The 27220-nt window shown below is 41.2% G+C and overlaps 1 protein-coding gene across 1 annotated transcript in view; it reads left to right on the top strand.

Moving 5' to 3' along the window:
* The first annotated feature begins 584 nt into the window (after positions 1–584).
* The window catches only part of RASGRF2 (Ras protein specific guanine nucleotide releasing factor 2), a 199736-nt gene continuing 173100 nt past the window's right edge, over positions 585–27220 (top strand). Inside the window, exon 1 of the mRNA XM_074995389.1 lies at positions 585–1262. Coding sequence (XP_074851490.1) covers positions 978–1262 — 285 coding nt within the window. The 5' untranslated portion in view covers positions 585–977. The remainder of the gene's footprint in view (positions 1263–27220) is intronic.

Below are 27220 nucleotides of genomic sequence, written 5' to 3'. Positions count from 1 at the left end.
AAATGGCAACAACAACAAACCAAGTCCCCTACAAAGAAATTATATACCAAAAAAAATCCCAGGGTCTGAATTTTTCCCGGGGATGTGCTTAAGACATTTCCTTCCTTCGTGTTGCTGATATCCTCCGCTTTTAATCCTTTGCAAAGGAAATGAGAGACAAGCTATGACCAAATGCGACCAGCGCTAAGTCTGAGGCACTTCGCTTGAGGGGGTTTAGACACAGCGAGGAAAAGGACACACTGCAGCACCCTGCCCCTGCTTGCTCGCCACCCCCCCTCAGCGCTGTGCCCGGCTCTCTCTCTCTCGGGCTTTGCTGTGCTACCTCCCCCTTCCCCGCCCCATCGGCGGGACGGAGATAAACCCTCGAGGACAGGCAGGGGGAGGAGGCCGACGGGGACCGGGAGCTGCTGCTGCGACTTTGCTCTTTAAATTGGGCTCAAAGCCGATTACAGCTGATCTGCCACGTGACGTTTCCCTTTCTGGCTCCCGGCGGAGTTTGCTGGGGAGCCTCGCGGGCTCGGCGCGCTTCTGCCCTCGGCCACTGCGGTTCGGGCTCCGCCCGCAACTTCTCGGGCTGGGAGAGAGGCACCGCGCGGCGGCGGGAGCCGGCGCCTGGAGGGGGGTCAGTGCGGGCGCCCCTCGCCCAGGCCGCGCCGCCGCCCAGCGGGAAGCAGCAGCAGCAGCAGCACCGAGCCCGCGAGGACAGCACCAGTCCCCGTCTCCCCTCCCACCTCAGCCGGGGGGAGCCGCCGCGGCGCCCAGCGCCTCAGAGCCGCATCCCGCCTCCGGGAGGGCAGCGCGGGGAGCCGCTCGCGCCTCTCCGAGAGCGGCCCCCTGGCGGGCGGGCGCGCGGGCGCGTAGGAGGAGCGCCGAGGCCGGCCGCTTGCCCAGTGGGCGCGGGCGGAGCCCATGCAGCCCCGTGGCGGCTCGGCAGGGCGGTGAGCGGGCAGGGAGCGCCGGCCCGCCGCCCGGGCACCATGCAGAAGAGCGTGCGCTACAACGAGGGGCACGCCCTGTACCTGGCCCTGCTGGCCCGCAAGGAGGGCACCAAGCGCGGCTACCTGAGCAAGAAGACGGCGGAGACCAGCCGCTGGCACGAGAAGTGGTTCGCGCTCTACCAGAACGTGCTCTTCTACTTCGAGAGCGAGCAGAGCGCCCGGCCCGCCGGCATGTACATGCTGGAGGGCTGCAGCTGCGAGCGGGCGCCGGCCCCCAAGGGCGCCTCGGCCGGCAGCGCCAGGGACCCCGCGCTGGACAAGCAGGTACCGCCCACCCCGCGCCTCCCGGGGTCTGCCCGCCCTCGCCAGCGGCGCTCGCCCAGCCAGCCGCGCTCTCCCGGCTGCGCCCTTCCGGACTGGGGCCAGCCGCCCGCAGCCATTCATCGGTCCCCTGGAGTGGGTCCCTAAAGCAGAGCGGCGTGCAACGCGCACGCCTTGGGCTGCCCGAGGGGCTGCAACGGGCCGGGGGGGGAAGGGGTGTAGAAACGGGCAGAGCAGCTCCAAGCCCTAGGTCCGTCCCTTCCAGTCACCTTCCCCCCCCCGGCAGTGGCTGCTTCGAGGGGGCGCGATCTTGCCTGGTGGCCCGAAGCATGGGGTTTATCCTTCCCAAACGCTCCTTTTAATGATCCTAAGGTGATTCAGGCCGACCCCAAACTAGGGCAGAGGCGTTTCCGCGGCCCTTTAGCTCTTCGGTAGTGGCACAGACAGGATTTAAACAAGATGTCCGAGCAGTAACATTTCCTGGACTAAGGACATACCATTGTTGAGCAATTGCAGCCCGGGCATCGCGGGGAGATAGTGACATACCCAATAGAGCCAGTCTGAGCAAACAAATCTGGGACATGTGCCTTGCTACTATGGTCACCAGCCTTAAAACTCATCAGGTTTCGTTTGTTGGGTGATGGCAAAACCTGCCGTTTTTAGAGCCCCTTTAAAATCCTATTCCTTATCTAGTAAGAGCTGGTGGGAGGACCGAGAAAAATTAGTTGGTCGGTAGACATCGCCAGTTTATACCATGGAGTTCCCTGACAAAAGGGCTTGTAATTGGGTGTTAATCAGACCAATATTTGTCCAGTAATGTTAAGGCTGAACAAAATTGTAATGGAAACGAAATCAGGACACTTTGGAGGCCGGTACTGTACTGCATTTCCATACTCATGAAATAAAACCAAGAGACTTTAGTGGGGTTACTCATGGGAGTGCAGGGTGATTCAGCTATAGTGAGAGTTGCAGGATCTGGTCCCTAAAATGGACACTTAAGCCATGGGGTGTTGGGTTTTTGTTTGTTTTGTGGCATGTTGTGGAATATCACAGACATCACATTTCAAAACAGTGGATAAGAAAACACTATATTTATGCCATATGGTAATGGATCAGATTCTACTTTAGGCCTCCTCTGTTTTATGATGATGCATGGAATGTGAAACTCTGGTGTCCTTTTATTCACCACTCCAGCTGAAGTTTGTGAGTTGAACCTTTATGTGGCATGTGCTGATTTATCTGTGCTAGATAGAAGAAATTAAACAGGAATCAAACTGGCTTGGAGAAGTTTGGTTACTCTGAAAGAGGAAGATGCCAGATGAACTGCAGGCTTTGGTTGCAGGAGTGGAATAAACCTTTCTCAGTTTATGAAAATCTTCTAATTAATTTTCTTTGTTTAGATCTGTGTGTGTGAGGAGAGCTGAATTCAGAAAGTATCTCCCCTCTTTTTGCCTTGTCTGAATTTTCCATTTGTTTATATAGTCCTTTTGGCATAGATATTTTCATGCTAATTTAACTCACCTAATATCTACAGGTAAAAATGTACCTAGTTATGCAAACTAGCATATGCACATTGGGATGAGTAGTAGAACTCTTTGCTTGATTCTTTGATGTATATGCTTGTCTGGGTGAATAATTGAAGTGTATGGGAATCCCTGGTTCAAAGGAACATGTATTTATTTGCTTCTTAAATCACTCTTCTAAGATTCCTGACCCCAATCTTTTCATGGGTTTGTTGTCTAATGTTTCTGTAACTAGTATAGTTAAAGTGCAGTTAGACTGAGAAAACCATGTGGAAGATGCTCTTTGGATGTCTTTAGGTCAGGTTTATTTTACTGACAAAATGTATTTTTAACATACATTTAGCACTACAGAATTATAGGAGAACAAGCTGGATTCTGTCCTGTTTCAAACATCAATTAACTGTCAAGTTTTGCCAGCAAAAATGTTTATTGATGATTTGAGCAGGAGAAAGAACACAGCAAGAGTTTTCAGATCCCGGTGTGAATTTCCAAGGCTGTCAGTTAGAAAACTTCTCTGTTAGCTTGTAAGACGAACAAACTTGATATGGCATTCAAAACAATAAATATGGAGCCCTGTGATATCACTCTGTTCACAGTGTGGTCTTAAAATCATTTAACCCTGGTCCAAATGTGATAAGTATTCATACAGACATAAATGTGTATGTTCTGTGAACTACAGTTTTCAGTGTGAAACAAGAAAGAAAAGTATTTGAAATTACATTAAACCAGTACAGTGCTTCTCTTTTCCCTTTCTTTTTTGAAGCACTTGCCTTTATACATCCATCCTGTTAGAGGAAAAGAGTAATACAGCTGAAAAACCTGAATCCTCTGTTTTCATAAATAGACATATATAATTATTTGAAATAGAGGATAATGAGGGTTTAACATTTAAACTTTCACTTACACCTATGCAAGACTAGTTTCAAATCTGAGTTACCTACATTTTAACCAAAAGTATTTGTTGCTTCCATGAGCAGATATGGAATATTATATGGTGAATTTAAAAGAATTATTTTCCAGGTAGAGTCATTTATCCAGAAGGAGATGGGAAAATTTTAATAAAACCTCACCTGCTTCAAGACAAGGGCGTTTATCTTACAAAATTTCCTTGGGAAGATTAGATACTACAATTATAGGTGCTATATAGTATCCTAAATTAGACAGTGAGGTGAGAGGACAATTTTTTTTATCCATAATTCATTTATCACAGCTTGCATTTTTGCTTTTGTTTGTCTATTTAGAGTTTCTCTTGCTAGATAATTTAGGGTTAAAATACGTGGGTAACAGCAGCAGACGATGAAAAAGAGAAGTTAGAGTAAGAGATGTTAGGACAAAAACAGTGAGACAAATCAAAATGATTAAAATTCTGGATTGTTTGAAGGGAGGTTTAGTACAGTATATATTTGGGCGCTTTTTGAAAGTAACTATTTTGCTGCTAAGGAAAATATTTCTATTAAAGTTATTTCACTGAATATTCCACTGAAATAGGTAGAAAGCATATTCAGTAGCATGGAAATATGCATTTGTGGTGCATGCAGCACATCATGGTCTGTAATAACTTGCTGATTTAATAAATTTATCATTTAGTCAATGAAAGATGAAGCTGCAATATACATTTGACAAGTTCTACCTCTCTGGATTATAGAAAATGCATGCAAAAGAAGAAACATCGGTTCATTTTTCTTTTAGCTATTTTGCATAGCCTTTTGATTTAGCACCTGAATTGATAGTCTTGATTGTGGTGTCATGTATCAGATAAGATCTTAGGAGTTAATTTTTTGTTTCAGATGAGAAATATCAGTGTAGATGAATTTTAGCCAGCAGATATGTTTATGCGCAGATGTGTAAACATACACTTCCTGACCCCCATCATATACAAGCAGCTTAAAGTTCCACATTTTTAACCACTACTAGTGCTGTTAGGCTCTTCCACCAATCTGTCACAGAGGATTATTACACAGGGACAGTATAATTTCTATAGCGTAATGAATGCCTTCAGTGTAATGCTCCATTTTTTTATAACAATGCATTAAACACTTGTGACATTGTTTCTATAATTCTGGTATTGTGTATCCAATTTTGAAAGCTTTTGCCTAAAGATATTAATGAGAAGACATTTTAAAAATATTTTTCCTCCTGTTTCAAAATGTTCCTTTAAAAATCTAGTTCCTGATTCAGTCTTAAAGAAATTTATGTAATCCATGAAGAAATAGCCATTCAGTTGTTTATAGAGTTATTGAACTTTTAACTTTCCCCAACATATTTTGAACTCAGAACTTTGACTTCTAGAAGAGCTATTTGATAAATGACTTCTGCACGTCATTGCGATCTTTTAAATCTTATGTTAAAATAATTGTAAAATATGTTTTTTTGAAGATAATATGGAAATAGTTTAGTTTGTAAGTCACCAATCTAAATCTGAGCATATTACACACTGAAATATTTAAAGCCTGGTTCAAGTTAAAATATTTCTTCCACACCCCTAATGGAACCACAAGCCATAAACCAGAAACAGGTGCAGCTGCTAGCATGCCAATTCTTCACTAGAATTTTCACTAGAGAGCAAATAGGTATGTGAGAGCTTCATTAAAGAAAAATAAGTTTACATTTGTGGGTGATTATTTTCTTTACAGTTAAAATTAACACAACCATTCTTCAGTGCCTTGTTAGAGACCAGAGCATGTGGTCCAGGGAACTCATTCACTTTAAAGAAAGAGGTCTTTATGGAAGTATGGGTAGTCAAACACAAGTTTTTCTAAAAAGTCCATATTAGGCCAACATCTATATAATTACGATTTTATAGCTGTATATGGATTAAACTAAATTTTTAAATGTAGATTTATTTTAGTGAAAAAACAGAATCTTACGTATGTAGAGCTTTTAGCTTTTGTATATGATTTAAGAAAAGTGGGATGACTCTTTCCTTGTACCTTGTCTGAAATAATCTTCCTCCTACTTAACAAAATTAAATGTAGTACAAAATCTGTATCCCCACAGATTAAGAAAATCCAATTATTTAAAATGTTACTGTTGCCTGAGCTGTATATTTATTTTTGCTTTGTTTCTATTTAAAAGAGCCAAGACATTATAATGTCTGAAACCTCTTTATTTTAAATACAGTTGTTGAAATAAAAGTCGTGCTATCAGCCCTTACTTTCCCATAATCATTTAATTTTTGCGTAATGCAATATAAAATCCTGGATAAATGCCCATAAATGGTCATTCTGTAGTTAGAAGAGATGATCATAATCAAATAACTGTTTACCTTTTCAAATGTAATATAAGTTTTTTTTGCCTGTGTGTGTCCAGAATAGTTTCCTGGGTTGGTCCACAGCATAGTCCAGGTGGTGTTGCCCACTTCCTAGAAATGATCTGCCATATTTGAGAGGAGTAAGCTAATTTGGCCTCTCTCTGTTGATTGGCCATTGAAATTATCGTGATTGATTTGTACCAACAAATGTGGCTATTTGGAGGTGATATTTTATTCCAATAATAATCTCGGTATTGAGACTGAAATGTACAATTTTAAGGTATTTGCTTTGCCAAAGGAGGAGCTGTTATTTTAATGCACCCTAATCTTTCACAGATGTTAACTCTATTGTGGTAACTGATGTTTCTTACAAATGTAAAGGGTCACTGGGACTCTTTGAGAGGGAATTTTTACAAGAGTAAGGGTTTGCAGTATAATGTCCTTGGTATACCCCCAGATGTTGTGCTAGTGAGAATCATATAAGTTTAGACTGTGCACATTAGTTCACAATATACATGAATGTAATTTTTAAATATATATATTGCAGGTAACAGCATAAAAATGATTTGCCCATAGATTTTCATGTGAAATTGCAAAGTGAAGTATGCTACCTGGCCTTCAGGTAACAGGGAGTACAAGTATAGAAAAATGTAACCCATGTGATCTCAGTATTGCTTGAACCAAGAGGAACAGTGCAGACTCTGCATTTATTCTTAACTGAGAATATGTCTGTTTGATTAGAATTTTAATTATTTGTATATGATGGCAGAATGACTAGGAAAAGTCACATCTATAGCCACAGATATGTTAAAATTTATCTTTAAATGCTCATTTTCCATACTTTAAAATCAATGCACCTGCTTTGTATCATTACAGATCAGACTATGTATCCCAAAAATGAGTGTGATTAGTAGAACTCATTATCTATTTTTTTCCCCTTTTCAAAATTAATAGAATTCATATATATAACAATATGAATTGTGTGATCAGAGGATATTCACCCCTGTTATGCGGTGGGGATATTAACCTTTTGAAACTTAGAGTTACCATATTAGAACTTTCTGAAAAAGAGGACACCCCTGAGAGGGAATTTATATGTATCAGTAGCTACCAACTCATGTGGTATTAGTATGTTATATATACTTACAGATGCACTCCATTTTGGGTGTCCTCTTTTTTGAAATTCAAATATGGTAACCCTATTGAAACTTTAATCCATGTCGAGTGTCTAGGGTTACAAATTTAAGACCAGTCTGTTAGCGGCATCACTGATCATTGAATCGTAGAACTGAAAGTGACCTCGAGAGGTCATGCTGCACTCATGCCAGAAGTAAGTATTTGCGAGAATGTCCCTGACAGGTATTTGTCAAATAAGCTCATGTTATGCTGAGGAGGGGAAAAAAAAATACAGCGGTGCAAATGACACCACCTCAGTGTCTGGAAAGGAACATAGCAAAATACTGGAGGAGAGGTCTGTAGCACTTCCATTTTTTCCTGGAAGCAAATGGGTGTTCCAGCAAAACTGGAGAGGGCGAAATTGTCATGGATGCTGTATGAAGGAGACCCTGGGCCTCTGGATATCTACACTAATCTGATGGGAATGTGAAGAGGAAAGCAGATTACTGGATGGTTTCATTCCAAACTAATTTGAGTCCACACAAGAATGACGGTTGACAAATCTGTATTTGCAGAGTCAGTGACAGCTACTTGTTAAACAAAAATGAGAAATACCAGTCAGTGAAAGACCGACAATGCATCATATTAAAACTGCGTACCCATTTATGAAGATGGACTATGGGTGTCAAGAAATGGCTGAGATCAGGTTGTGTGCAATACATGTAGAGGCAACGACAACACAAAAAAAGGTGTTTGCCACACAAAATGGTGGTTGTGACAGTGTCCATGTACTTAAAGTTTTTGTAAAATGAACACAACAAAACCAATATTAGGAGATTTTTTTTTGTCCCTAGCACATCTATTCCTCAAATATAAGGTACATGTTGTTCAAAACAAAAAGTTTCCATAAGAACACAATAAACACATTCTTAGTCAATTAACTAGTTTGACCCTACCCATTTTTTTATCCACTCTTACATACTGATTAACTTTTACCTATTTATTTGCCTTTTCAGCAGCTAGACGAATATGAGCCGTGACCAAATCAATCCACTTGTATTAAAGTTGCTATTGATTGATTTGGAATTTTCTGGACAGTAGTGCAAATCTTTATAAAACTGACAATTCTGAATTCAAGAATTCTTTGAGAATGTGTTAATGAGGATCCCACTGTAGATGCATATGCACTTCATGTGCGTGAGCTTGGAACCTCTTAAAATTTGTGCTGGTCAGGGTCCGTAATGCGTCCTTTGCCTCCCTGTGGTCCTATGCAAAGGAATATAGGGTAGAACAGATGTGACCCTTCTCTAATTCTCTGTTACTGCCCATGACAACCAAACAGAACCTGAATTTTGCCCATCCCAGTTGAGCTTTTGTCTGAGCTTCAAAGCCTATTATATGAAGAAATATTTTTCACTTGTTAGTTTAATTGTGATTTTTAAATGTCACTTGGTTATAAGAAAAAGAATAGACTACAGGCAGAGTTGCATAACCATTAGAAATGGCAGACTCTAAGGTATGTCCAGAGAGGGACATAAGATCTCCAGCCCAGCAATGGCTGCCTTGGATCAGCTGATGAGGGTTTGCAAGGCTTAGGCTGCAGGGCTAAAATTCACTGTAGAAGTTTGGGCTCGGACTAGAGTCTGAGCCCTGGGACCCTCCACTCTCGCAGGGACCAGAGACTGAATGTCTGAAAAATGGCTTTTCAGCCCAGTGCTGGAGCTCAGTTGACCCCCACCAACAGAGGGATTTTTATCTCTATGCAGGCGTGATAAACTAGAAGTCCTCAAACTCTAGGGGAGTAGAGAGGAGTGTGTTTTTTTTTTTTTGGGGTGGGGTGGGGTGGGGTGGGGTGGGTGGGTGGGTATGTAGGAGGGTTTGAGCCAGTCCCCATGGCAGGGGGAGAAGTGCTGTGTAGCTCTGCTCTGTCCCCAGACCAGCCCTAATCCCAGCCCAAGCTCAGTTTCCAGGCCTGCTCCAACCCCAGTTTTAGCTCCCCTCTGACCTCTGCTCCACCCCCTGCACAGCTCCAGCCATAGCTGCAACTCCATTCTTCCCCCTGCTCTGCCCTCATTACCTCTCCATGCTCAGCCTAGCTCCTCTCCCATCCACAGTGCTGCCATCAGCTCTGCCTTCAGTCCAAGCTCCCCTTGAACCTGCTGTGCAGTAATGGAGGGGGACACACAGAGATTCCATTACTGTTCAGAAAGAAAAGTTTGAGCACCATTTCCCTAAGCTCATTGTTTAAAACCTGCCTTGAATGTCCGATGCCCCTAATAGATGTGAATAACAGATGACTTTTCCGTTACGGAGAAGGATGAGTCCCCAAAACATCATTGACACTGTATATTATGGTATTAGGGTTATTAGCTTGGAAGCACCTCAACCTTTAATGATGCAGTCAGGTAGTGAGGACAGGGAATAATTGCCTTGAAACAGGAAGTGAGAGATGGCAGATGGGACTGGAGTAAAGACAGACACATTGGAGAGATAAGAGACTATGGGGTCTGTAACTACTAGGATTTGTACCCTTTAGAACTTGGAATAGAGCCCAGGGTTTTTGAATCTCCAAATTGCTCTACTGTCACCAAATCAGTGTAGAACCCATTTCCAAATTGTGTTCCTTATGTCCCCTAATGGCTGTTCCACATACAGTGTTAACAGCCCACTATTGCTATCTGTTACTTTGTTAGCTCAAGTTTCAGAGGCCTGTGCGAAAGTGGTGATGACGTATACTGTGTCAGTATGGTTCCGTGTGATAAAATTCTGCTTTTTTCCCAATTTCCTTTGTTAAAAAGCCGGGGAGACTGCACACAAGGCATACACTAAGGCTGCAGCTGCACTATAGCCCTAACAAAGTAACTTCCACAATTCGCACAATGCAAATTTGTGTGAGGTATTCTGAGTTCTCTTCTTTTGAGCTCGGGGATGTACAAACAGCACCAAAATTCAAAATAAGAAGCTATTTCCAGGTTTCCACTACCCCTCTCGTGACAAGGAGCAGCGGAAACGGAATACCCTACTTCAAATAGCGCTGCTATTTCAAGTGCAGTGTTAGCCCTGGAGTTGCTGTTTTGGGATATGTTTGTGTCCTGATACAGTAACAGTAGTGTAGCCTAAGGTCACATCATTAGGTTTACAAAGTCAAGCACTCAGAAATTAGGAAATGACACAATTAAGGTGGCCTGTACAGCATTAATTTGGCCATCTTATGTATATGGGGTATGATAAAGGTTTTATCTACATGATCACATACTATTTTTTTCTGCTGAACCTTCATCTGCACACTGTATAGTGCTCACTTAATGATGAGATAATCCAATTTTTATTTTATCCTCATTGTTCAATATGTAGTCTTAGGTCTTATTTTTTGCAGATGATTCAAGCCATCTTCTGCATATAGAATAATTTAGTTTTCTCAGTTTGTGTGTGTGTGTGTGTGTGTGTGTGGTGCTTATCACTGTAGTATGAATGAATTACAAGTAATTATTTTCACAACACTCCAGTGAGTGGTATTTTAAATCCCATTTTACAGCAACACTAATGTCAGAATTATCAACCAATTTTGAGTGCCCTAGCTGAGACATGTAAGGCCTGATTCTTCAGAGAACTTAGCATTTTATTGTTTAAGTCATAAGCTTTGGACATCAGGGGCTGGATTACAGTTCCCTACGACATTATAGACATCCCTTGTGATCTGGGGCAGGTCACTCAGCCTCTTTGTGGATCAGTTCTCCAACTGTAAAATGGACATAGTAGTACTTCTCTGGCTATGTCTGTACTATGAGATAAATTTGATTTTATTGAAATAGTTTGTGTAATGCTGGGTTTTATAAATTTGAATTAGAGTATCCTTACTTCCCCACAGATTCCCCACAAAGTTGACTGATTCCTGCCACACATTGACTGTTGCAGCAGTTCATTTTGGGAACTTACCCCATAGTTCCCTCATTCCCTGAGCGTTATGGATATTTCTGCTGGTGCAGCCTGGGGAAAAATGCCCTGCAGGTGGTTGTGGGTATGTGATGTCATCTTCCTATGTTGTAATACCCTCATTCCCCTCCCATGGAAAGCAAACGGCAATTTTTTCAGAAGGAAAGAAGGAAAAGTATGGCATCAACAAGGATCACCAAATTAACTGAAATCTCTTGCTTCTATAACTGAATTGCTTTTTTATAACTGAATTATCAAAGATTTTACAAAAAGCAGCGGGTGTCTGTGTCTTCTCAATTGGCCCTCCAGCCACTGTTCCTCCTCCCTTGATTACAGAAACATGAGCTCTGAAAATAGTACAGGAACAATGCAAAGCTTGAAGAAAGAGTATGGTAGTAAAGGTGTGGAAAGAAAGAAATTTTGTGAGGCAGTTTTTGGCTTTCCAGTTCATTACACGGAGGTGCCCAACATGGGGGATGGGGCTTGCCAAATTTACGTGCACATGAATGCTTCTGTGCCCAGGAAGCACCCAGGAAGCACCCAGGAATCTGTGTCTTCTCAACTGGCCCTCCAGCCACTCTTACCTGTACTAAGGGGGCCAAAGCCTGAAGAAACAGAAGGATGGAAAAGGTTAGGAAAAGGATTTTTTGGCTTCCCTCTTCACTAAACAGTTGTCCAATATGGGGAATGGGGCTTGCCAAATTTTAACAAGCAGTGCTGCTCAGATTGGGGGTGGGGGGCAGCCCTGATTGACTGTGTGGGGACTGGCCCCCCTCATTGCCGTACAGTGGTGTGGGGTCTGTGTCTGCACAGCCATTTGATGTGTTCCCCCTCCCCGCAGCAGCAAGCCACCAAAAATATACTTTGGTGGAGGGTGTGGGGTTCATGGCTCAGAGACCAGTTAAGATGGTCCCTCCAGTGGCTGCAAGCCCCTGAAAGTCTTAGCCACTGGGGGGAGACTTCCCCCAGGTGGCAGCAAGCCCCTGAAAACTTTTCCTGCCTTTGGAGCCCTCACCATGCGCAAGCCAGGACATGGTGTTGCCTGGCAGCGTAGTCCACACCAAAGAGCAGGAGCATCCTTTTATTGGGTTGGGGGCTTTGCCACGTGATGCGGTTGGACATGGGAAAGACCCCTTCTGCATGGCATCTATGGAGAAGGGACAGGGGAGGGGCCCTCAGAAAACAAGTTTCTCAGCCTCTCTCACAAGTGTGACCCTCCCCGCCCGCCCAACAGCCTAGCTGCCACGTGGTGCAGTGGGGCAAGAGCTGGCGCCAGCTCAGGGAAAAAAAAAAAAGTCCAAGTGCTCAGCTTGCACAGGTAGAGACAGAACCACAAACTCCGCGTCGGGGCTGTTTTTAATGGGTGGATGTGCTCACGGCACTGATAGCAAAGGAAGAAAGAAGTTTTGTAGCCTCTCTTCCAAGCATGACCTCCCAGCCACAGGCTTCCTGTTACCAAGAAGAGTGAATGGGCCACATGAGTGGCCCTCCTTCATCTGAGTAGTGTGCAGCAGCCCACGGACCACTGGTGTTCCACGTGTAGGCTAGGAGCCCCCATATAACACCCCCTCCACGCACCTCTTACACACTGGAGCACTGAAACTCTGTACTTCCCAGTACGTGGGAGAGGGGACAGGTGGGTGTCTGTGAGCTGCAGTTTGCCTGCCACCAGTTTATACCACGGTTTAATGTAGTAAGGTATTACAATAGAGTTCAGTGAAAATCTTTTTGCGTCCAGTTCAAAGTAGACAGCTGCTTAATATAAAAAGGAAAGAAACACTGGATTTTACACAAACATTTGTTAAAAGTGAAGCCCTTAAGGACTACAAGTTACAGCAACTATAGGACTATATTAGCTAGGTAGAAGCAACGCATTTTGATGCTTATCCCTTATTGTAACTGGTGTGAGCTTACAGTTTCTAGGACTAATTGCTTTTGTGTTTGTGTGCTGCCTGCTGCAGATGGAAGTTTCATAAATGCATTATTTGGTGGCCTCAGGGAAGAACTAACAATCTGGTGTCCGGTATTATTGTCCCAGAACGTGAAGCAAACTGAAAAAAACTCTTTGATAGAGCAATCTCAGAAGTGCTACCAATCTATGAAAATATGGATGAATAACATACTAATATTAAAGTGCTTTAGAAAGAAACGTTCTTTTCTAGATGCTATGCTGTGCTCTGCAGCTTAGTGAAAGCTTTGCACCATGAAGGTGAACATAATACATGGATGTGTTTGAAAGAACATTTTCTTGATGATTTAAAAAAAATAAATACTGTTTTTAAGTGAAGTAAATAGAAAATACAGTTTTCATATAGTGAGAAGAATTTTAAATAGTTCATTAACTTTTAGTTATTTGCCTTATTAAAGGAATGCTGTCAGGTAAAAAAAAAATTTAAAAAGTTGAATCTATCTTATAATTATCACTATACATGTATTATTATTTTTGTGTGGTCCGAAGAGGTTTACTTCCATATTTGTGTGTGTGTAACTCTGACCAAGAGCCACTCGTCATTCCTGGAGGAAGGGTGGACAAGAGACCTTACATTGTGGGAGGCCTGGGTTCAGTTCACTGCTGCACCATAGACTTTATGTGGGACTTTGGGCAAGTTACTTAACCTCTCTGTGCTTCAGTTCATCACTTGTAAAACAGGGATAATAATGCTTTCCAAACCTCAGAAGCATTGCTGTGAGGATGATACGCTAAAGATTATGAGGTGCTCAGAAATGATGGTGATAGGAGAGCCATATAATTACCTAAATTATATTAATAGGGCAGAACGTTTGTGTGAAGTTATAGACACAACTAGCTCAGGACATATCTGTACCCAAAGAAGAGCCAGATTCAAATATGCTGAAATACTCTTCTTAAATTAAATTACTGACTTCACTGGGTTTGAGTTAGGCCATATGAGGCTTATCTTGCAAATTCTTCCTACTGGGTCTACTTACTTATCAGAATAGTCCTTCTGTCTTCATTTAGATTACTCAGGTTGCAAGCAATATGCTTAGTAGTAAGCATCTGTGGGATTGAGCCCCAAATTAGATGTGACCAAAAAAAAAAAAAAGGTTGATCAAGAGAGAATTTATACATAAAATTCTGAGACCTGTGATGCGTATAGCATGTTAGTTTCCTCTCCTCCAGCTCTTTTTTATTTTTATTTATACATATTTCTGTTGTGAAAGCAGCTTGGCACAGAAGTGAAGTTTGTAATACTAACAGGGCTTTAAGGAAGGATTTGAAAGGAAAGAGAGAGAGAGAGAGAGGGAGGTTTCTTCACAGCATGTGGGTCTAGGGAGGTCATTTCAGGACACAGAAAGTGGCTCTCCAGGATATTAGCAGGAGAAAGATACAATGGACCCATACATGAAAGCAAGTGGAGCCGGTTTAGAACATTGAGAGATTATGCTACAGGAGTAGTGGTGACATCTGCTGTAGAATTCTGGCTTTCTTGACCAAGTACAAGAACTGTAGTAGGACACATTAGGCACTCGAGAGTAATGTTCCTACCCCTTCTAGACTCAGAGGGGTAGCTGAGTTAGTTTGTAGCTTCACAAAAAACAAGCAGTCCTGTAGCACCTTAAAGACTAACAAATTTATTTATTATGTATTGAGCTTAATCTTGCAGGTGCTATGGAACTGCTTTGTTGTTCCTTCTAGAAAGAGACATAGTAGCCAGTTAAAATAGATTTAAGGGTGCGCCTACACTAGGAACTCACTTCAAAGTTAACTTTGAAGTTAGGCACTACATCGAAGTAGCCAGCAGAATCTCTACGCATATTTTCCTTTTCAAGTTAAATTCGAAGTCCTTATTCCATTCCCAGGAATGGAGTAGAGCCCTACTTCGAAGTTTAACTTCCAAGTTATTTTTGTAGTGTAGGTACAGCCTTAGTGTCCTTATTCTGGTTTTACTTCTTGCTGCCATTTCTTCCCTATAGTTTTGGAAAATTACTTCACATCATGTATCCCAGGGGGTCTGCCTCTTTGCAGTCAGGCCAACATGTCATCTTACTGCTGCCTATGCTAACTGATGATTCTTCTCCTTTGTGAACAATATTTTGTAATTGCTAAAGGCTACCGGTTTGATTTTGGTGTCTTTACAGATTATATTACAATGTATGTTATAGTATTTATTTTATAGACTTATTATAGATTTCATGTTGCTGTTTTATCTAAGTTGTTCACAATACATTGGATGAGCATACACTGGACAGTCTTTTTGTTTTACGTGTATTGTATAATGTCTAGCCCAATGGAACCCTTATTCATAACTGGGAGCCCTAGGTGCTTCTGTAGGTCAAATAATAAAATAATAAATATGTCAATTGAGTTGTCATCAAGAGAATTGTTTTTTAATTCTGCCTCTCACTGCATGTTTCCACAGCACCACTCTAGCCAGTTCTTGTGACATCTTAATTTCCGGCTTGTCTAAAATTTTATTCTTCTTCTCTGTCATGATGGCTGAGTCGTCATTTCGAATTCTTCCTTGTCTCCAGCGTTGACTGCCACACTCTCTTTCTATTCCCAGGTCTTTCTGATACTAACCTTGCCTTCTTTCAGTCTGTCCAAAAACTGATGCTAAAATAATCTTTCTTGTTTGTTGGTTCATATTTCTTACACCTTTTCAGTCGCTTCCCTGGACATCCTTTGCTGTGTGCTTCTATTTCTTGTCCTTTCTCTGACATATCTGACTTCATCTCAGGTTTCTGTTCTGCCTATGTTCACCAGCGGCTCCAGACTTGATACTCATCTCAGCTAATAATTCTGCAGTGCCTCAGCATCTTCTTCCATGCTACCTTTATGTTTGAACTGTCTTGTAACAATCAGCTTATTAAGCCTTCACCCTCATCTCATTGAAATTGCTCCTGAAAACACAATTCTGTAGCATTGCCTACAAGTGTTAAAACAAACCATGTTTCTTCACTCTGTTTGAACTACATGAAGACATGCATGCCGTAAATGTTATTGTGTAAACACAGTTGAATCAATCGTTTCCTTCCTCAACCCTTCTCTATCCTATTATATATATATTATCCAGGCAGGGTGTTTGTCTATCAAAACCGTTGTTTGGATTGCACACTTTTAAGATCAAGGAATTTCTTGTCTGTTTTCTCTGTGAAAAGTTTACTGTTCTGTGAAGCTGCATCTACACTACCGAGTTATTTCGAAATAAGATATTTTGAAACAACACAGCTACACACAAAATACATTTCAGAACAACAGCCAGTTATTTTGAAATAGCATTTCAGACACATAGTGCCTATTTCGAAATAGTGCTATTCCGTGTCTTCATAGTGTCTATTTAGAAATACGTATTATTCCTTCTGCGTGAGGTTTATTGATTTCAGAATAATGCATCCTCTATTTCAAATTTATTTTGAAATAGTGTGTGTGTGTGTAGCACAGATGCCCTCAAAGTTATTTCTAAATAATTGCTGTTATTTCTCAATAAGTGAATTAAGTATTTTTGTTGGTCCCACTGCTCGAGTTCAGTTATATTGTATATGTTCTCCTGGGCAAGGGGCACCTAGTTTCTCACCCCAGCAGTTTCCTCACACACTTCATGTTTGCAGAATTTCTTCCCCTGCATCCTGCTGCTGGCAACCACCCACCCACAACCTGCTTTTTGACTCAGCCCCCTGGTTCTTACTCAGCCTGTTTGTCTTTAGCGTTGGTTCCTTGGTCTTTCTGCTGCTTGTTTGATCACCCATGTGAGTTCTGCTATGGGAGCTCTTTGATGGTCCCGGGGGAGGGGAAGAAAGTAGGAGCTCAGATACTATGGTGGTAGTGCCATGGAAGTACTTGAACAGAGAAACAATGAATCTGCTGCTTGACAGCTTAATTACAATAATATTAGTCAGGTGCTGAGTCAATTATTTTACTTCTAGGATGATTGCAGATGAACGAAGGTGTCTAAAAGGAACCATAACAACTTACTTAACAAAGGTCAGACAGGTTCCCAGCAATTTCTAAAACTGTTTTGATTATTGTTGTTCTTAATGGAACACTTTTTCCATTGTCCTCAGTTGCATGTGAGGTTTCTCTAAAGCAAGCATATTAAAGTAGCTGGAGCACCATGACCTGGATTTCTTTGACATCTTGATGCCCTACATCACCTAATCCCTTCAGACCTCTACATTGTTGTACATGTTGAACTACTCTAGTCTGGAACTCTCTCATCTGACATCATCCCTGGTCTGGAATGACTTTTATTAGCTGGATGTCCACTTATCCTGGGTGTGGCCCAGTTTCCTGTGGTCCCATAAAGTTTAACAGCCACCAGTCCTGGCTTTCAGTGTTCTGTGCAGTTACTTAGCTGTAATTTACCCCTACATGTCTTCTAAGAGCCCAGTAAGCAGTGGAAGTTTTGGTGATGCTGCTTAGACAATATTGACTTCCCATGGTTTGGCAAAGTCTCACGTTTGGCACCAGTCAGGTTCTGAGGGTGCCGGATTAGAGAGATTCAACCTATATTTTGTTGCAACCCCTTCATTTGGCTTGAAAGTTAAGCTATGTGTCTGCTGAATTTGGCAATTCTAGTATTTTCTAATTTTTCTAATTTTCTAATAATATGGGCTGGAATATTGGAAAGGAGGAGGAGTGTGAGCCCCATTTGACTTGGAGCTTATCCTTAATCTTATTTTAAAATGTTTATGTTCTAGCAAAAGCAGTAACTGATAGACTTTCACTGTGGATTTATACTCACGTCTAATGTTGTGGGAACTGCCGTGTGCATTGGTACTATTTAAGGACAGATTTGCACAGCCACTGACTTCTATGTTAACAGCGAGAAGAATTTCTCCTTTACTTATGTATGATGTTTAGAATGGGAGACTCGTCTCAAAAACTAAAAGTAGAATTGCTGATGCCATACACACCCAAATTCTTCTAAATTTCTTCTCGTAACCTTTCATATTTCACACTTTGTGACATCATGCATCTTTTGAAACTTGGTTTATGAAATTCATGCTTTTGATCTGAAGAAAATTCTTGCTGGAGAATTGCAATGAGAGATTTCTTTTGGGGGGGAGGGGGTGTTAGTGGAAATGTACTCACATTCCACAGTGATTAACTTAGTTTAAGAATTTAGATTAAAGTCAATAGCAAAACTCACATTTCACCCTGTGTATAATTTTGAGAGAGCGAGCGCGAGCTTGCTCTGCATCCAAATGATAGCATTGCTTGGCTGAAATTCTGTAAGGTGTTTTGGCAGTGTATTTTACCACAATGCATTGAGGCAAGCTTAGAATGAAGAAATAAGTTATTTTGTGGCCTTTCATGTCTGATTTTTTTTGTTGCTTTTTTTTTTTCTCCTGAAATAAATTTGGCATTTGTTCCCAGTGTTGGCTGTGGTGTTTATTTCACTAGTAGAATACAGAGAAGCAAAATCAAATTCAAATTCAAAATAGTTAAGAGTTTTAAGATGCTTAAAAGAGGAGGAAAACTTTCCTTTTAGAGATTTCTAGTATTTCCTAAGCAGTGCTATATTTTTCCATGGTTGTTTAGATTTATATTTCAAAATAATGTGCCCTCTATTTTGAATTTATTTTGAAATAGTGTGTATGTAGCATAGACGCTTGCAAAGTTATTTCTAAGTAATGGCTGTTATTTCTAAATAAGTGAATTAAGTATTTTTTGTTGGTCCCACTGCTCAGAGTTCAGTTATATTGTTTAAGTTTATGTTCTCCTGGGTGGGGGACACCTAGTTTCTCGCCCCAGCGGTTCCCTCACACACCTTCATGTTTGCAGGATTCTTCCCTTGCATCCTGCTGCTGGCAACTTCCCACCTGCAACCTACTTCTTGACTCAGCTGCCTTGTTCTTACTCAGCCTGTTTGTCCTGAGTGTTCAAATTCAAAATAGTAAAGCGTGTTAATAAACTTGCGCGACGTACAGCAATGGCTAGGTTCGAAATGATTTCTGATTCTGTGTGTTTGCTTTTGTTTTTTATTTTTTAAAGCAATTACCAGTATAATTTGAATTTGAAGTAAACGGGTGGAAAGCTGTTAATGACTTGGTGAATATAATGTACAACGAGAAGTCTGCTAAAGAGACAACTGCTTAGACAATTAAAAGTTAATGGGCACAGTTAATGTACACTATACATTTTATGCTAGTGAGCTATGTCATGCAACTATAACAAACTAAAGTATACTTTTAAATTTCTTCTCCTTGCCATGCACCCATAATTCCAGAATTTATTTCTGATGATGTATGTGTAAAATTAGAGTTCTGTTAAATCTTGACATCCCAAGTCTATGTAGAAGAAGGAGCGTAAACTGAATGCTAAATATAATTCTGGTTGTATATATTATGGAGAGAAAGGTTGGGCAAAAGCAGGAATATTCCTTTTCAACCCTATTCAGTTATTTCTTTTAAAATCCTAGCACGGTGCTCTGATTTTATGTACTACACATATACATTCTGCCTTGAGTTCCACCCCACTTTTAGTCCTGAGGCCTTATTTATATAGGAGAGTTGCCCTGGTTCACACCCACCAGTGTTCAGCAAGTGGTGCAGCTTTATGGGAGGCAAAACTCAAGCATGAACAATTGAAGCTAAGAACTTCAAAGTTGTAACACATTCCTTTTTGACAGTATACTAATTAATATAAACATGGGATGTTCTGTGAGAAGTAGTGGAAATAAAGGGCATTCTTCCACAATATGAGTTCATACTGTAATTTCACTAGAGCAGATTTTGTGGGAAGAATGTATTCTGAATCAGGGGGCTTATATATATGTTTTCTTAAAATTTAGTATTTGGAGTGGGACCATAGAACTGACCTGCTTTTCTGTCCATGGGCTTTACATTGTGGAATAGTCAGTTAACAGTTTCCAGTTGAGTTTCTATAACGTTGTTTTTAATCAATGCAAGGCTATCTTTATGTGACCCAGAACAGAAAGTATATGGATAGTGTGAAGTGCTATGGGAAATTTTGCCAGTGGATGGAAAAAATATTTGTGTGAGTGTGGGAGCTTCCAGAGTAATTTTAATGAAGTGCAGAAAAAGGTAATTAACCCATATTGTTAACTAATTTTTTGGAGTTTTCACTGTATCTTACAAAAGGTGATGAGTAGAATAAATGCGCCTGGGGCAAAATCCTGAAGTCATTATTCAGCAACAACTACTAGTGACACTGCTGGCACCTAAAGTTCAAATCCTGCATGCAGTTTAAAATGTTTATCATGGCTTAAAATGTTGAAGACTCTTTCATTTTCTGATTAATATTTTGGGGTAAAAACAGGCATTTGATTCCTTCAGCTCCACTAAAACACAGAAAATAATTTTTACCAAATAGGAAGAAAGCAGAATGATAGCAAACAGTGAAACACTACCAAGCTAATAATTTGCAAAATAAATTAAAGTTTACAAGTATATAACAATTATCAACATCTTTTCTAATTCCTATCTTTCATCTGTCTTTACAATGGTATTTTAAATGAGTAACATGATCTCTTGGGACAGTAAAAATGCTTCAGTTTTTTAATAAAGCTTAGAGCAAAACTTTAATTTAGATATACACTGAAAAACTATTCTATCACCAAGCATGGATATATGTGTTTACATCAGTTTACGTTTAATAAGGTATTAACTAGTGATACAAGGTATTGTATTCCTAAATTACTGATTGAGTGAGGCAATTACTTTTATTGGACTAACTTCTATTTGGAAGAGAGATAAGCGTTTGAGTTTACATAGAGCTGTTGAGGTCATCTATGTAAGCTCAAAGAGTTGTTCTTTCTCATCGAAAGAAGTTGGTCCAATAGCAAATATTAAATCAACCACCTTGTTTCTCTAAAGTCACAATCAGGAGTTATAGTCCTAAATTAGCTTCCTGGTTTGTCTTTTTACAGAGGAGTTGAGGACCATACTATCCATTCTCTGCTTCTCCCTTCTTTGTTGTTATTAGTTGTACACATTGTTCATGGCAGATATCCTGATAGGAGAATTGAGAAAATTCACAGTAAATCAAGTGCATAAGGAGTGAATCAGTTCTGATGTTGGTCTGGTCGATCCCATCTTTCATATGCTGTATTGTTAAAAGTAAAAATTACGTCAGAGAATGTCCCAGTGTGGGGTACTCTCCTCTCCCCAGAACTAAAAGAGATCAAAATAATACATCTTAAATTCTCTTACAACTGTCAGTGCAAGTAGAAGGATTAAGTGAAATTTTTTGATGTTCATCAGGATTAGTATACTTAAAATGGTATCAGCTGTCCAGATAGACGTTAGAATTTAATTGCTTTCAGTGACTATCTTTAATAAATATTTGAAAGAGCTAGATTAGAAAATGTAGGTATTATTTTTCTGGGAGGAGGACCAATAACTAAAATGGATCTTGTGATTTAGGTTGAGATATGAGTCCTCATATGAAATTTCATATTCACCATAAATAAGTTCAGGGAAGGCACAGCAAAATTCAGTGGAAATTCCAGAATGAATGAAGGCAAAACAATAACATATCACCTTTTAACATAATAGACACACATAAACAGCAGAAGTATTTTTGCTCTCAAAAATGTAAACTCAGAATAGTTGATCAAACTCTGATTGTGCAAATGTTGCTCTTTAAGGTGAATGCAAACTTAAAATTACATATGGTGAAGATTTAATTACAAATATCATTTAGATTTTAAAAGAAAGTATTTGAAAATTAATTCATTTGCTTGTCTGCTGTGTTCAGAACTCTGTATGTCCTCTTAAGTGGTGATGATAACACCATGAACTAAAACAGCTCCTTCTTGCCACCTCAATGGCGCATGCATCAGTTTCATTCACTAGCTCCCTTACTGCACCATCTGGTGGTTTTATACACAATAATAGTATTCCCTCTGTATAGAATTAGGTGTCCATCAGAAACTGAGAGCTATTATTTTGTGTCCATTTTTTTTTGTTAAAAATGGTGTGTTTTTCAAGTCCCTAACAGATAGTCTTTTATATGTATAGTCAGTTAGTTTGATAGCATTGTAGTAGGACTACTTCTAGCAAAGCCATTCAGCTGGCACAGTCTGTTTAGCTACTGTACATGAAGTTGAAGGATGCAAATAATAGTAAGTTATATAATTATTTTAAGATGATGCTATCCAAAAGTATTGTTAAAAAAATAACCAAAATTGCTTTGAAAATTGGTGTTCTAGTCATACACCTACACTGAGATCTGGAAATTAATGCCTGGCACTTTGCCTGAGATGACTCTCTGACAGTTGTGATACATTATACAATTGATAATTAAGGTACTCTTAGATGAGGAACACTTTACAATAAATAGTAAATGCTCATTATATCCTCCTGGGTTTCAGTGAGATAACAATGATATTTTTTGTACGTGTATGGACAACACTTACTTTAAGATAAATATGTAATTAAAAAATTAGCTTAAATTTGGTTCAGGAAGTATATATGTGGTAAACAGAGTCCCTGACCAGCAAGCAGAAGGAAGCCTCTGAAAACAGTTTACAAGGCTAGAAGGAATGAAATAGGGAGGATGGCTGGTTCAAGGAGCAACTAATGAGATAAGGGACTGTTTCTAAACCAGTGGTTCCCAAACTTTTTGGCATCTTGCCCCCCTTTTGATTTTTGAGAGACCCTCACGCCCCCACCTCTTCTTTACCATCATCCAACCCCCCTTTTAACAAAAAAAAATTCATAATTTAAAATAAACACAAAAGCTTGGTATAAAATGTTATTTAAAATTGAAAATAAGCACAAATAGCTTTTCTTGGCCCAAAAAGTAATAAAAAAGTAATTTAACATCATAAACAGCAGAAACAAAATGAAAATAATGTGAAGGATGATGCTGCATTTTCTTCACAAGTTAGAAAATCCTGGGGTTGAAAGATGAAAGTGCGCAACACATCGTTTTTGACATCTAGTCGATTTCTTTGCTTCATTTTTAATGTGACTAAACTTGAAAAGCTTTTTTCACAGAGGTATATTGACAAAAATGGAAGAAAAATAAGTAGCGCTTCTTCTCCAACTTTCAAGTACAATGGGAAATATTTTATTCAAAATTCCTCCAAGCTTGAGTTTTTGAAATTATCTTACGCGCTTGAATCATATTTTATTGTTAGTACTTGTTCTTGCACTACTTGTGGCAATGTGTCAACACTGAATGGATTGCATGCTAATTTCTGAATGGGGTTGCCAGAAAAGTTGTCTGGAAAACAGTGGATAGCGCACTCAGTGGAGCTGTGCCACTCCACCCCAAGCTGTGTGCCAGCCGCCAGAGCCTTAGTGCCCATCCCTGGCCCCAGGGTTTCCTTACCTCCTGCCAGACCTTGACCCTGCTGGGCCATCACCAGCCTAGCCACAGGCTATGAAGGCTGGTTCCAGCCCCATAATGAATGTGGCTCTGGCCCTATATGTGCCAGCTACACTCTGAATGGGCTGCCGGCATGGCCCCAGAGCTGCAGGTGCAGCTGGGGCCCTGCAGAGACCAGCTGCAGCCTTGGGCAGGGTGCTGGACACTGCTGGCCCTGTCCCAGCTTGGAGGCAGACTATGGACAGTCCAGGCTAACAGCACAGCCCCCACCTTGCAGGTGCCTGGTGCAGTCCCAGCTGGCCAGCTGCCTTAGCCTTGTGCCAGCCTCCAGAGCTGCCTGCACCAGCCGCCCACCTGCCCAAGCCCTGAGCTGCCAGAGGCGCCCACCAGGGCCAGCCACCCACCCAAGCTGTGGGTCAGCCTCTTGAGTTCCACGCTGCCAGGATCAGCCAGCCACCCGCCCGCCTGAGCCGGGGCCAGCCTCCCGAGTCCTGTGCTGCCGAGGCCAGCCTCCCAAGCCCCACGAGCCACCTGCCTGCGCCCCTTCCCTCCCTACCAAAGTCAGGTACCATCAGCCCCTCACTCTTACCCCCTCCCCCAAGCCAGGTTCCTTTAATACTCCATCCATCCTCTGCCTGCCCCCGCAGCTACACTCCTTTGCAGGTGCAGCTAGCTCCAAGTGAGTCTTCTCTGGCTGCCTGCTTTTTATAGCGGTTGGGCTGGGTTGCCTGTGTAAAATGGCAGGGGCTGAGAACTGGACACCAAGGCCAGCTCTTTCTTGGAGTGGGGGGAATGATAGGGAGACCGGGTCAACTCGTGCTGTCCCTGGAATTTCTTCACATTCTCCGGGGGCAGGCATGCCCCCAGGCTCGGAAACTGTGTTCTGAAAAGAAGGTTCTGATTGATGGGGGTAACTGCAGAGGGTTTTAAATGAGAAAAGAAGAATCTCTGTCTTCAAAAGAACCAAGCCAGCCCTTCTAACCAGCACCAGTGTTAAAGCCTATATGAACCCAGGTGCAATGAAAACCCTGTTGGTCTGCAAGAAGCTGTGGGAAGAGGAAAGGCCTTGGGAAGAAAGGAAGTTGTAAATTTTACCTGGAATACAGCTGGAAATAAGGGTGAACTGGCTCGGACTGGGTTTTAGCTGAAGTCAGTAGATGGTAATGACATCATTTGTTTGTTAAAGGCTATAAAAAGTAGACTCTTAAGGGGTTCATTGCTAATACCTGCCTGACCACACTGGTGTAGAATAATAATTGGCTTTAAGCACCCCCGGAGTTAGCCTGTTTATAAGCATCTCAAGCAAATGCTTATATGTATTTTGTCACTGTTTGGGCATAGTGACTGCTATAAAAACCATGTCTAGAGCAATTGTATGAAATACCATTTGGCCTTTGGATTTAAGAACGAAATGTATGGTTAAATTCCTATCTGATGGTTTCCCATATTAATTGTTTTAAATATTTATTAATAATTACAACATCTGTAAATTTCCATTAATTAATATATCTGCATTGGTTGTTTTAATCCAGATCTTAGTGACCAGGGTCTCCACGTTTGCAGGAAAGGACCATAAAGTTGACAATTTTCACAGCAGTGTTAACAGGAGTGCTAAAGTTTGAATCAATTTATATTTTTGTAATTGTTACTAGTAGGTGACACCATTTATTTATAGTGATGGTATATGATATGTTTTTATTGCAAGATATTATCTAAGCCTTAAACCCAGGGTCAGCAACCCTCTGGCACTGTGGTATGTGAGCCGGTTTTCATCGGCATGCGAGGCAGGAGCTCAGCCCTGCCCCTCCTCCCCACTGCATCTGGGAGCTTGCTCAAAGTCACGCTGCCTGTGGATTAACAAAAAACCAGTTAATGCTACCAACCACCACCTAAATGGTGAAACCCTGTGTCTTTATTTATTAATGAAGCTGTTGTAAGCTGGACTGCTTGGCGACATTGGAAAGTATCATCAGCGCTCACTGTACATAGAGGCCGAAAGGTCGAATTTCAACCCTCTGCCTCAGAAAAGTTGCTGACCCTTGCCTTAGACCCATAGCATAAAAGAGCTCTCCAGAGGATGAGTTTTTTGCAAATGTAGTGAATTCTCATTAATGTAAGCAAAACCAACACAGCATGTTCAGGTAGGCCCTCTGGTGTTGGTCCCTAATATGGAATATGGTGCTTTTAGGAAGGAAAGCTGGTGTTGTGGCTTAGGCGCTAGAGAGCAGTTAGGGAGACTTGGGTTCCATTCTCTGTCTGCTTGTGTGACCTTGGATAAATCACTTAACCCAATTCTTTATCTGCCACCATAGTGGGAGCCTACTGAAGACAAAAAATTATGCATATCTGGGTGATCGAGGCAGATCATATCAGGAAACTCCCCAACAAGCCTCAGCACCTCTCTCTGTTTGCCTGGCTGGTCTTCCAGGTGGGCTGTGAGAAGTTGTCTCTGACCTCATTACAGGTGATAAGAGTTCCTAGGTGCCCAGCATAGATTTTATGACAGGAAGGGCCTACTTACTACAGCCCAATAATAACTGGAGTGAAAGGAATCTGAATGCTCTGTTAGAACAGTATCGACTTTCCTCACCTTCTTAATATAATTAGGTAAGGTGCCCATGTTGCTTCTCCGGCCTCTAGCTCAGGTCAGTCTTCCCCCTTGCCAAACGTTAGACAAGCAAGGTGTTTTAATTTCAGCTGATGTCCTCACAGTGCTGATTTGGGAATGCAGCCTATGCCCAGAAAGGGAGACAGTTTGTGAGCCCTTGTCACTATCCAGAGCACTGGTCACAGGCATGTCTGTGGTGTGATGCAGAGCCCATTGAGACCTCCTGTAGATGCAAGGGAGTTAGTCCCAGGAGAATATGAAATTACACCTAAATGTCTTTAAACTGTGGCAACGCTCACTTGTGTCCAGTGGCCAAGCTTGGGTTTTAGCTGTGATCATATATTACAATTTTGTAAAAGTAATAGTCTTAGTAATATGAGCTGTCAGTAAGTACTGTAGTCCCCAGTTCAACAATGTACGTGTCTTTAAACACATGGCTACTCAGTAGTTTGAAGTTATTCATGTTTATGTACCTTGCTGTGTTCATCTCCATGTTAAATCTGGGCCAAGAAATAAAGAGCCAGCTATAAGTGGTTTTGTGTGAATTACCACAGTTGCATAATTTTCTTTTGTTCTTTTAAGCTAAATTAATTGCTGTCATGAATGTTAGCTCAAAAACGACAACTCACATTTTGCATGCTATATCAATGGTAGATTCAGCATCAGTGAAGAGGGTTATTGAGCATGGTGGGGTATTTTTTTGTTACAATCATGAGAAGTGAAGTCTGTTTTAAGGAGTGAGCAATGGAGGCTTATGGAGCAGCAAGAACAACACATCCGACATACTTTTACAATGCAGTGGGCATCTGGCTATGAGAAGGACTTTTAACAAGGAAGTGCCAGTTGTCTTTTGGAGGCTCCCATGTTACCTGTTGTTCCTGCTTTCTCAGGCCTGTTTTTCTGCCTACCTGGAAAGATCAGTACTTTTGTATGGCTGCATGGGTGTCATCTCATTATGACAGATTAGTGCTTAGCAAGCTATTTGCAAATGCAGGATTGTATGTAAACGCTATGGCCTAACCATATCCTGACTCTTCCTTTGCTGCTCTCAGTCCTAGTGCATCTTTTCTTCTGCCCACTCTGCCTTGCTAGTACTGACTTCTGTATGACAATAAAAGCTATATTCATATTTCTGAGCACAGACTAGTGGTTTCCCTCTTCATAGCTCTTTTGACCATGCTTAGCAAGCCAAAGAGATCACATCTCTGTTGCCTAAGCAGACCAGTTGATGATTGATTTAGCTGTCTAAACAGACTGAACATTGTGGGT

Source organism: Carettochelys insculpta, chromosome 5 (genome assembly GCF_033958435.1).
Source record: "Carettochelys insculpta isolate YL-2023 chromosome 5, ASM3395843v1, whole genome shotgun sequence".
Taxonomy (NCBI): Eukaryota; Metazoa; Chordata; order Testudines; family Carettochelyidae; genus Carettochelys; species Carettochelys insculpta.
Note: the sequence above shows the minus strand (reverse complement) of the source record. Positions and strands in the feature narration are given on the sequence as shown.